Raw genomic sequence first — 12,856 nt, forward strand, 5'->3', positions numbered from 1 at the left:
GAGTGGGGATCGACCTATTACGCCACATCGATCCTAACGAGGGAGGATCAGTTCAACAATATCAATCATCCTTTCCGAACGGTGCCCTTTGCATTCTACGAGCAAATAGAGTTCATGTTCGGAAAACTAAGTTTTAGTTTATATAGCGATTACGTATTGATTATTTAGTAGTGTCGCGTATGTCGTCGTTATAAAAAGTGCAAATTAATTATTGTAAGTTTTATTAGTTATTGTAGGATTTATTAAGTATTGTAGATATTATTAATTATTGTAGGTTTTATTTGATATTGTAGATTTTATTAATTATTGGAAGTTTTATTAAATATTGTCGATTTTATTCATTATTGCAGGTTTTATTAAATATTGTAGGTTTTATTAATTATAGCGTGTTAAACATTAGTATAAAAGTTAGTGTTAAATAGTTTCAAATTGATTATTTTGAGTGTTAGTTTTGTGTAACCTGTAGAGTGTTAAACCCAACAGAGGAACAGCTCGCGGGTCTACTTAATCGCGCAGTGTGTGAATATTTTTCGCGGTCGGGACAATTGCGCAGTGTGTATGGACATTTTTCGCGGATGTGACAATCGCTCAGTGTGTGTGGGCACTTTTCGCGGACTTCTTTGGTGTACGTGCATGTGCGGATTAATTCCATGGATACTCGTGGACAGGACAATTGTGATACGTGACAACTAGAGGGGGCATTAACCCTCTCTACTCGATAATATTCGTAAGAAGATATTTACATTTCTTGCGAATTTTATCGAGTAATCAGGATTAATGCGATACAGGTGGATTCGACTCAAATACCGCGGGCACAAGTTATCGACATCTTCTACGGGGTAAGTAAACAGCTGTTCTACCGACTTTTCCTGCACGTCGTTGAGTCTTTAAAGTGACTGCATGCCCCTGATGAGCCGTGATCCGCTGACACTCCGTGCGCGCGGATTGCCATGATTTGGGTCAATTTTTAAACGCTTACAACTAACAAACGAAGCATTTTTCGCAATTTCGTTATTTTTGATTTTCGTCTTATTTTGCCTCAAAGAATTACCCCTTAAATTTTTTCCCATTAGTTGTCGAACACCCTGTATATGTGTAAGTATATAACACCTGCATCAATTAGGACAATAAATGATAAATAACTATTGTTTCTCGGGAATGCCATTTCACGTATTTCGTATGTAATTTCATTAATGAAAAGAAATAAACATCATTGTAAGTACGAATAGAAAAGGTTTATCGTTGCACACATTAGAACGTAAATATTTTCATTCTCGAATCTCTTTCGATCGCGCTATTCTTTTCCTACATTCGGCGAGAATCGAAATTTCGCCACGAGCCGTAGGCCATAGGTATTCCATCGTTCTCCTGATGGGCAAAATTGTAATGCGGGACATGAGGCAACGGTGTAAGAAAAGTCGATACTGTCCGGCAACAATTCCTTCGCGTAGCAGATACACAAACCTAACTCGATGGTAACGGGGAAGAAAACTTATTTGTAGGTACTGCCGTTAGATGTCGTATTATCAAGCTGTCCCAATTATCGATTATGTATTTTCGCTAGCGTTCGATTCTTTAGATCAGCGCTTCGATTGATTGGGAGTTGGCCCGAAAGGAGTCTCCTCCCTTAAATCCATGCCGAACAACATACCAGCGTGCTAGCTAGTTGAACAAATTTTCATTAAATACACCGTCACGAAACTTTGACCAATAAATCAATGAGATTTTTTTATAAAAGTAACATTACATTAAATGTTTTTTTCGGATAATTGAAACTAATAATTATAATATGTCCTTGCAATATTCAATATTATGAATGTATGTGTCTTAATTCATTACAACTACTGACCTAATATGTATTATATTCCTTATAAGAGACTGTAAGATGTTCCGACGCTAGATCGTAAATTCAAATCACGTAATAGCAATAGCAAATGTTCCCAAAATTGTCAGATAATGAATAGATTAAATGTTAAACCTATATATCAATGTAAAAACATTCCCTAGATGTATTTAAAAGCATTACATTTTTAAAATCTTCAAATAACAGCTACAGCAAGACATTTTAAAACTAGGTTTGTAAGTTTACTTCTGATTTATGAAGTTACTGATCATGAAAGTGTAACAAATTTCGGAATAACATCGTGTTAAAAGTTTCGCACGTATGCATATAATGAAAAACAAAATTTGTTTACAGTAATAGTGAAATATAAATAAGACTACAAGTGAAATCATCCGATAGGTTATTTGGCGGGTAATAGTCAGAACTGAAAGGGATAATACATGACTATTTTCCGAAAAATGAAAACAAGCGAATATTGAAGCGTTGCACTTGTTCATATTAATGTTATATAAAAGCTGTTCAGCTATAAGCGTTAACTTACAGCTGATAAAGTATCACATTTTATCAATTGGAAGTTGCAACGTAACTAAATTTTGAGTGGTTGCATTGGAATTGATAAGTATGGTTGGTCTAAATTTATACCTTTATCAACGAAAGACCAACTGCTGTAGGCTTAATATTTCCCAACAGTGTTTTACATATCCTTCGGATGAATTGATGTGGGAGCACGAAAATGAGGATGTCCGCATCCTTTGCAGCTTCTACTACATCGGGAATGGCAACCTAGAGCATCACAACAACATACAGTATTAATTTCCATTTAGTTGTTAAAGAAAATATAGTGATTTTGTAAATCTTATGTGAAGTGAAACTGTGTATATAATATGTATGTGTAAGTCGCATGTATATTTAGCGCATAAACATTCTCTATTATCAATTTAAAACATGAAAAGTAAAAAGAATTACTAATTCGGGCTTAAATTAATTTTTGGAAAAAATTTAGAATGAAGGAGGCAGCTCCAATGATCTTGACCTTTACATATATTATGAACGTCACCCTCCTCAGTGACTGTTTCGACCCACTCGTGAGTGGGGGAGAGAATTTGGGTCACCAAAAAATGCAAGGTGCTCTCAGAATGTTCGTGCACAGACACAGTTTATTCGCCGATAGGCTCGTCTCAATAAACAGTTTAATAGTCAAAATTACGGCACAAAACGATGACGAATACAGCACGATGGAGACTTTACAAGTCGCTTTGCAGTAAAACGATACCGCAACGGTATGTACAAACTTTAATAGACGCGAGAATGTTCTTGGTAAAATGCACGCAAGTAACAATTCGGTTTTGATACGTGTTATCGCTCGTGGAGTTCAAATAGTTCTGCTGACTTTGAGTTGCGCTTAGATCGCAACGGTTGACAGTGCGTGCGACCGTTGGCTCGCCAACGGTTCGCGCGAGTTTTTGCATGGCGATCACGTGTTTACTCGATCGCATCGCGGACGTTTAAACGGTGGGATTTGAATTCGGTGAACCGCCGAATCGTGGAAACAGTGACGTTCTGAAGGGTTAGCCGTCGCTCGTATTTTATTAAAAAGTTATGAACAAAAAAGTCTGTAAAATGTAGCAGTTATTTTCAGTATTGAAGGGCTCCGATGATCTTAACCTTGACATATATTGTAAATGTCACCTTCCTGAGTGATCTTAAGAAAATTATAGCAGTGGCACGTTATATATTAAAAAGTGATTAACAAATAAATTTCACAATATAAAGGTATATGTTTAACTTTATAAGTTAAATCTTACCTAGTATAAACATTTTATTATTAACATATCTGCTTCTTCAAGAATTTGCTTTGACGGGGGAGTTTGCGGAGGCGGCTGCGCCCCTCTCCTTGCACACCCAACCCGAGAAAAATCTAGCTCTAACCTAACACGACTTCATTTCTGAGTAAATTAAAATGAAGTTAGGGTTAGGTTAGAGCTATACGAAGTAATGCCTGTATCATGTGTATAAGGGTTGAACTAGATGTAGGTTGCAGTTATAAGATTGCTAGGAGTAAGAAGAAATAAGGGAAAAAAAAGAGAAAAATAATAATAAAAAATAAAAAAAAAACAAACAACAAAACAACAACAACAAAAAAGAGAAAAGAAGTAATTATAATAAATAATGGTAATGCAATATAGATGCCAGATAAATAAATAAATACAATTATTAAGCAGGCAATTATGGGAAACGAGAAAATAAAATGGTAAGTGAGGAATGATGTTATGTAAATATAGAAATAAGAAACGGGGTAAGTGATTAAGTCATTAAGACAATGTGATTCCGTCCTCGATATAGGAGGGTACTTAGGGATATGTATTGGGAGTTGTATGACAGAGCTAGTGTTTACTTTACGATGAGATCACGAGAACCACCTGTGGAGAGAATGGGAGAAGAGTTAGAAGGATCGGTGACTTCATGCACTCTGCCCAGAATATTCTCTTCATCCCCCCCGGAACCGGGAAAACTATGGGCTTATAGTTTGTCTTGATGATAGGACAGGATATCCTAGGAATTTACATTGGTCGTGTAAATAGGATAAAACACGGATTCGGCCTCGTAAGAGGAAGTACGGTGGGATACGGTCTGGGATTGATCTGAGATTTGGGTATGAGATTGCCAGGATCTAGGATCAAGTAGACCGGCCGTGAAGAGATAGCGTGTAGGACGAGATAGATGGGGAACCCTGTTGAATCCAGGCACGGAAATATCTCTCAGCCCCCCCCCCCCGAACCTCGGGAGAAGGTTGGCTTTCGAAATGCACTTCTGTACGGGAGAGAGGGTGTCGTATTATCGGATCAGTGGAGGACGTGGAATGCGAGGGTACCAAGAAATGGGCATGAGACTTGACCTAAGTTTGATACTCGTAGACCGCCGTAGACGGGAAGTTGGGGGTGATTTGCTAGTATTGCAACACACAGGTCACAATACTTCCCGTGGTCCTTAGGTTAAGTTAACACACCGAAATGGGACACTGTTGCTGGCGTCGATGGGGGTACACCGAGACGCACCTGTAATAGCAACAGAATAGTGTCTGGTTTCGACAGATTAATTGAACGTTTCAGTACAATGGAAAAGGATGCGTGGTCACACATCAAACTGGAAGGATCTATCAATAGTTCCAAACAGGGAGAGAGACAAGTAGACAAAGAACAGGATTGCTCATTTGGGCTCGAGGGACGGGAGGGGGGGGGGGCATATCGGGTTGGTACTCTTCGGAGGACTGATCGTGCAATTGAGTAGATTTATACGCGACGGGGCCCGGATCCGATACCGATCAGCGGAGCGTATACTGGTAACCCGAGTCTCGGAAGGATGAAGAGCATCCCTTTGCGAGATATCGGCCCAACGAGCTGCGTGACCATCGTAGTTCGGAAGGCAGTCTATTGCGGACGAAGCTCCGAACGTATCAGTAAGGCATTACTAAAACAGGCCTCGCCTTAACAGGCACGTGCCGGTAAAAACCATGGCCCTAGAACACAGTCGTCAACGGGTCATGGGGCGCTTGGCAGACGCTGCAACGTCCGTGGTATGTCGGAGATAGAGGGCATCAATCTTAGAGAATGATGCGATAACAGACCCAGAACGCGGGGGATGGCTCCTGATGTAACTGATATTTACTCCTCAGAGAAATTTCGGTAAAGTCCGGTGGGTTATCTTTCTGCGTCTTGTTCCTTGTACACACTAGGGAGCGGGTATACGTGATCTACTCTACTTCGTTTTCACCACTCTAAATTCACAACCCATCTTTTCATTAGACTAAAATCACTTGGCGATGGATTCATTTATGGTCCATTGCAGCTCCCAGGGGAGGTGATCGATGAACCCGACCACGTCACTTCTTGAGCTCGGCTAAAAAGGCCTCTCCATGTATCGCTATTGTAGTCTCGGGACTCCCTCCTTGACCTTGATTGGGGGGTGGTAATTTGACAAAGGGTAAACAGAGGAGGGGAGGTTCCTGAATTACTCGGGACATAGGTAGGTAACGATAGGGGGTTGAAAGAGGCGATACAGCTCTCCCTCAATAATAATAGTACATACGATGATTACCACCCTTGTACATACTCGGTCTGTGGGTGAAGCAAAGAGTGAGCTGGTACTCACTTCAGGAGACGAAGGAGCGGTTGCTCCGACGTCCATACTCCTTTAACTAATATATTAGGTAGGGATGGGACGATCCTTGTAACTCTCCGCCCCCGCACGAGTACTTCCCCACCTCCATGTGGCCCAGGCCTGAAAAAGTTGGGACGGTTGGCAAGTCAGGGGAAACAGCCTCCCCGGGTAACGTCAACTGTAGTCCTATTGCAGGGCTACGAGATAGCTACAGACGCTTGAGTCACAGCTGGGCCTTGGGGGGAAAATCGCACTTCCCCTCCCCTGGGAGACCTTTTTTTTTTTTTTTTACGCGGGGGAAATGCATTATGCACACCTCGAAGTCCTGGGGTGGGACTCCGAGGTAGTGTGGGACTCTTACCCACTAAAACCCCCGCGGCAGCCTACTCGGGCGGAACTCGGTGGTGGCGGGATCTCGTGTGAACGCAACGCCACCACCGCGCCTATGCTCCCCTTATCGGGGAGCTCGTTCCGTGGGGGCGATCGAACGCCCCCCAGAGGTGACCACTGCCCTGGTCACCCCTAGGGGACTGCACCCTGACGTCGGCACTACCGGACCGCTTTGGATGCAGTCGGGGACCCCACCCCGACCGTATCAGCGGCCCCGGCGGACGCGCGCGCGAAGGCGCGAGCCACAGGAACCGAAGCTCCGGCTCCCGATATCCACGCACGCGTCCACCCATACACGCAGGCCTCGCCTGCCGGAGAGCGAGGAGACGCCTACGGGGGAGGAATCTGTCCTCCCCCGCCGGCGTCGTCGGGGCCGGCTGTGCGGGCCCCACGGCCCCGACCCCGACCCCGCCTCGCTCTCCTCCTCTCTCGACGAGCGGGATCGCGCGCCTCGCGGTCCCGCTCGTCGTCCTCCTTCCGCGAGATGACGGTCTCGCAGAAGGAGGACACCGCCCTCCACGACCTCTCGCTCCCCACCATGGCCGCAACCACGGCCGGGAGCGAGAGGTCTCCCCCTACCGCTAGACGGAGCACCCGCCTCTCCCTGGCAAAGGCCGGGCACTCCTCCAGCACGTGCTGCGCGGAGTCGACCTCCGCGCAGCACTGATGGCACTCTGCCGTCGCCTCGGCTCCTACTTTCCGCAGGTACTCACCGAAGCAACCATGCCCAGTGAGCACCTGCGTGAGCCGGTAGGTTAGCCTGCCATGCCGACGGTCCAGCCATCCATCGAGGACGGGCAGGACCGCGCCCACGGCTCGCTGCCGGGCGGCGCCACTGTCAAACAGCTGGCGCCGCCACTTTTCGCGAGCGAGCCGCCGGCTCTGGCGCTTCAACACTCCGACCGCGTCGTCCGGCGGGTCGACCCCCTAGGAGACCTTGTACTAAACTAAACTAAACTAGGTTAAAGCTAAATCGAAATTCCCCTCTCCCGGGAAACCACGTTCTAAACTAAACTAAACTAGGTTAGAACTAGATTTTTTTCAGGGCGGGGATGCAGGGGGAGGGGCGAAGCCCACGCATTCACTTACAGAAGCAGATATGTTAATAATATAGTGTTTATACTAGGTAAGATTTAAATTATAAAGTTAAACATACACCGTTATATTGCAAAATTTATTTGTTAATGATTTTCTAGCAAATAAAGAGCTACGGCTAAAACCTTCTGAAGGTCACTGAGGAGGGTGACAACATATTTCAAGGGCAAGGCCTTTGGAACTGCCTCCCCTATTCTAAATATTTACCTAATTTGTTTTTATAAAATTAGTTGGGCTATTTGTTAATATCTCATCCAGGTACTCCACAGTAACAAAAAGTTCATTGCTCAGCGTTAATTTGTCGCAGAGAAAACCTGAATTTTTTCTGCTCCGCCAGTTACCTACTTATAACAGCTATGACGCGTGAGATCAATTTCGGGCAGGGTTGGGCATCAATCATTGAAATTTTTAAGTTTGATTGATTGATTTATTCCTACGATTAAAAAAGTAATCGTCAAATCATTCGCTATTAATTCAATCAATTGATGGAGTTAATAATTTGCAATTAATTCAGCCAATTGATGAAGTTAATTATTAATCGCTAACTAAAAAATATTGATCATCGATCAATATTTGTTTTCTTTTTAATGTGAATGAACTAAGAATTTTGATAGAATTAAAATTCCGAATGAAATTATTTTCATCATAGTTATCGGTTTAATCTTGGAATGCTATAGTGAGGTACTGTGTTTCTCCTTCGTTTTTGCATTGTTAGGGACGAAGACGATCTTGTGACCTCTTAAGCTTATCAGGAGGTGAAATGCATTCGGCCAGATTACGTAGTTACCCAGGGGGTGTTATGGCGTGGCCAGATTTTCTTAGAAAACTGATTCCGATGAAGAACAGGCGTGTTCCCCACTACTTTGAGACTCGAATTTAATAATCATACCAGAAGTCTAGTTAGTGAGATCGGGTAGTAAAGTTCCTTTCAAGGATTCTAAAAGTAAGCTAAACTCTATACAACAGGTCCCCGCATTTCTGAGTGCGTGAAAACCGAGAACGTTGGAATTATCTTCCGCGATCACAACTTACATTAACAATTGTAAAATGTTGAATATACTTTTTACTTCTTGAATATACATTTATACATATATATAAGGCACACTTTTACCGCTCGAAGTGTATCGAATTCTTAAAGTTACGAGGCCCATAGTAACAATCCTAGTGGCTCCCTGAGATGAAATAGGCTCAGGTGCGTTCACGAAAATCTTTCCTAGTGGCTCCCTGTGATGAAATAGGCACAGGTTTGTCCAGAAGTTTGTGACATTGTAAGGAAACGGTCGGACTGAGACGCCGCGGAAATATTGACTTACGTCAGTTAGTACACTCGGAAGTCTACCACTGAAATACAACAGTTTCATAATGGCATGGGATTCAACAGAAGAATGCAAGCAAACGTATGATAATCTGACGTCGATACTGTTAGAAGAGGAGCTACGTCTGACCGAATCAGAAGAAATGGCAACAGCTTTCGCAAGTCTAAGCACAGGTAAATCGTCAAAGTTTAGTACAAAACCAAATAATAAGAATACGGTAAATAAGCTAGTCGATAAGCCTGGCGCAGGATGCTTTTACTGTAAAAGGAAAAGGCATTTTAAGCCAGAATGCCGGAAAAGGCAAGCAAAGCTACGATCCTATACATGTAACGAAAGTCAAAAGCATCAGGCTTTAGTCGTAGAGGAAAAAAATCTCGTTGCTTCTAATAGCAACGACGAATGGCTGGCAGACAGTGCAGCGTCTAGACACATGTGTTTCTGGCGCGAATGGTTCACAGATTGTCACAAGTGTGAAAAGAATAAAATCACAGTACAAACTGGAAAAAACTCGGAAATAGAGATAGAAGCTTGGGGCTCAATAAAGTGTAAGAATTAAAACTTTGTCTTGTGTGTCTCTACGCACAGCCTCTTAACGAGACGTCTGGAGACGATGTATATTTTCGAGAATCGGCTGTGCGTAACGAATTGACTGAGCGCATCGAGGGCACGTCCACTTGGGAGTGCGCCCCACTGTTTTTCAGAAGACATTTTCATAGTCGAAGGGACTGCTCGAGTCAGTCTGAACCAGCATCTTGTACAGAACAGATCAACTGGAAATATATGTTTGTTATACGTTAAACTTGTGACCGCTCATTTGTGACTAAACCCTTTTCAGTTTGGAATGCTCGCCTTCCTACAAAAGGTACACGCCCTAGTCAATGGTGAGTGGGAACCAAGAATAATTCAAAACGTACTGTTTGTACCCAAACCATAGAAAAATTTATTCCCCGTGGGAGCGGCAACAAATAAAGACTTAAGAGTAACTTTCCACAGAGGAATCACGGAAATTTAGAGCAACAGACTCCTAGCCGTAGGAATTAAGCAGCCGAATCACTTTTATAAAATGGTGTTTCGAATCAGTAAAACCGAAGCAAACGCTGCTATCAGTGTCAATGTTATGACGTGGCACGAGAGAATGGGACGTAGAAGCTTCATGACCATGAAGAAGATGTGAAACAATGGTTTAATTCCAGGATTGAAGAACCAAAAAACGGAAGGTCTATTTTGCGAGTCCTGTCAATATGGGAAACTTCATAGACTACCCTTTAAAGGAAATGTAAATGAGAGGACAGCTACACCGGGTGAGATGATCCATATGGATCTGTGTAGAAAAATGCCCGAACCGTTCATTGGTGGTACCAACTACTATACAGGGTGGGGCTATTGCCATAGTTATTAACTATGTTCACTTTGAATATTGCCGTTATTTGTAATAATATGAAAAAATGTTACACGGTATAGAGGGGGACATATTGTGAAACATTTTCTACGTGGGAGAAGGCATAGAGGAGATTTCAAGGTCATCTCTATTTTTTTTAACGGAATGCTATGTTTTTTTTATCGCGATGTGATAGCCGGTGTTGACACGACTTCAGCGAGCTATCATTGAGGGTCATGCACGGTTAAATGTGGTAGTAAAATAAACTCTCTTACATTACAGGAGATACTCGAAGTGGTGACCGTTTGCGTCAATGCGAACTTGCAATCTTCGTATCGCTGCATCACGTGCATGTCTTATCGTTTCTGAACTTATTCTAGCACATGCTGTATTATTTCATAGGGGACTTTATTAGAAAATGTACCACTAAACGTTGGCCAAATGATGTGGTTACAGCACGACGGGTGTCCAGCACATTATGCTCGGAGAGTAAGAGATGCACTGAACGAACTTTACCCAACTAAATGGATAGGACGTGAAGGATCAGTTTCTTGGCCACCTCGTTCTCCAGATATAATCCCATTAGATTTTTTTCTCTGGGCAGCATTGAAAAATGCTGTTTATCAAGAAGTACCCAGTACACCAGAAAATATGAAACAACGGATAATTGCGGCATGTGCTATAATAAGTTCAGAAAAGATAAGACGTGTACGTGATGCAGCGATACGAAGATTGCAACTTTGCATTGACACAAACGGTCACCACTTCGAGCATCTCCTGCAATGTAAGAAAATTTATTTTACTACCACATTTGACTTTGCATGACCTTCAATGATAGCTCGCTGATGTCGTCTCAACACCGGCATTCACATCGCGATAACAAAAAAAAAACATTCCATTAAGAAAAAGAAAGATGACCTTGAAATCTCCTCTATGCCTTCATCCACGCAGAAAATGTTTCACAATATGTCCCCCTCTGTACCGTGTAAGTTTTGTATATACCATTTTTTCGTATTATTACAAATAACGGCAATATTCAAAGTGGACATAGTTATTACCCCACCCAGTATATCCCTGCTGGTAAATTCCTTTTTCCTATTATCACCTGCCTTTTCATCTCTCAGATTTCCAATGTCGCGATTATCATTTTTGTTCTCTCCAGACCTTTTACGGCGTGAATTTTCTCCGCCATATTCTACTTTCAAGGTTCTTTCTATGTACTCTTCTACCGTCTTTTTTATAATTCTCCTCTCCTAGTTCTGTGTCGTTTATTATTATATTTTTTCTTCTCTTCTCTCTCACTTTTCTTTCCAGTTCCAGCTCTATGCTTCTTATCCTCTTCAATAACTCGGTCTTCTCTTCTTTCCCTTTTACTCTTTCCAGATTTCCTCCTCTCTCGCTTCTCTTTCTTCTTTCGTTTCCTTTCTCATTATTTCTATTTGTTTCTCAAAGCTATCCTTCATCTCTGTTAGCATTTTTTCCATACTCTCTTCTAAACTTTTCTTCAGTTCTTCCATGTCTCTCACCCACCATATTCTCTATTCTCTTTTCCATTCCTGTCTCGCTCTCTTTCCTCACTCCAAAAAGCTCTAATGTCTTATCTTTTGCTTTCCTTCTATTTCCTATTGACTCCGCTTTTGTCGCCATCTGTTGCTTTTTCCTTCTACTATTTACCGCTCTCCTATTCTAGCCTTTCCTGTTATCTGCTCTCTATTGACCTTACCTCTCAGTTTTCCTTTTCTTTCCTTTTAATCTCCCCTTACCACTCTATATTCTCCTATCTTTGCCACCTCTCTTTACTCTTCCTATCCTCTGCACCCCTTCTGCTCGTTTTTCTCACTTTCTTACACTTTTTCTTATTTAATTTTGTCTTTTTCCTTCCTCTCACTCTGTTTACATCTTAACCGGAAGTCAATAGCCAATATGTATTTCGCGGCGATAGATTCGCAACAGTATAAAATGTATGGCGTCTTATGAGACTGTTTACACCAAAGCGAAAAATTTCTGCAAAAAATTATCTATAAAAAATCTATCGCGGCGACATATTCTCTGCCGCTGCGAATAATTTGCGTTGGTTTGTGGGAGCTTCTATAAATTAATCAATACCTACCTAGAAACGCATGTTTAAACGTTTGAACTCCCTTTTTACCCCTTTCTCTACGTGTATTGAATCATAGCTAATTCGTTTAATACTCACGAAATAAAAAAATTAATAGTTAAAAGAAATGTATTGACGAATGAGAAATTGTCTAATAATCTAATAATTAATTGATTGGCTTCTAGTAATTAAGGACATATTGTAATTAACAAAACATAATTTTAACGATTGTTTTTGTAAAGGAGACCATTCCAGTTCTGATCTTCGAGAAATATAAACGTGTTTTGCAGTTAGAGTTGTTTTCTTGTTTTGTAATCATCTAAAATTTCATTGCGAGCAGAGCTCACCAGTGCTTCACGGGCGAAGATTCACGTCACATTTTTAAAGAAGAAAGAAATCTCCGGAAAAGGCCGTGTTCAATATTTAGACAAATCAATTGACGAGGGCAGCACCTCCCAACGATCACCAACGAACCGATCATGTAACGGCCGATCAGCCATGAACGATGCATCGGTTATGATCGGCATCATCACCGTCGACTCAGCGCACATCACGCACCAATAGCGGCGCGTGGCGTG

General features: G+C 42.1%; 1 protein-coding gene across 1 annotated transcript in view; it reads right to left on the reverse strand.

Moving 5' to 3' along the window:
* LOC107187119 (glycerol-3-phosphate dehydrogenase [NAD(+)], cytoplasmic-like) overlaps positions 1-12,856 on the reverse strand; it is a 74,438-nt gene that overhangs the window by 27,521 nt on the left and 34,061 nt on the right. The window contains exon 3 of the mRNA XM_015575127.1: positions 2,486-2,626. Within this exon, the coding sequence (XP_015430613.1) occupies positions 2,486-2,626 (141 nt within the window). The remainder of the gene's footprint in view (positions 1-2,485; positions 2,627-12,856) is intronic.

The sequence above is a fragment of the Dufourea novaeangliae genome, unplaced genomic scaffold, assembly GCF_001272555.1.
Source record: "Dufourea novaeangliae isolate 0120121106 unplaced genomic scaffold, ASM127255v1 scaffold98, whole genome shotgun sequence".
NCBI lineage: Eukaryota > Metazoa > Arthropoda > Insecta > Hymenoptera > Halictidae > Dufourea > Dufourea novaeangliae.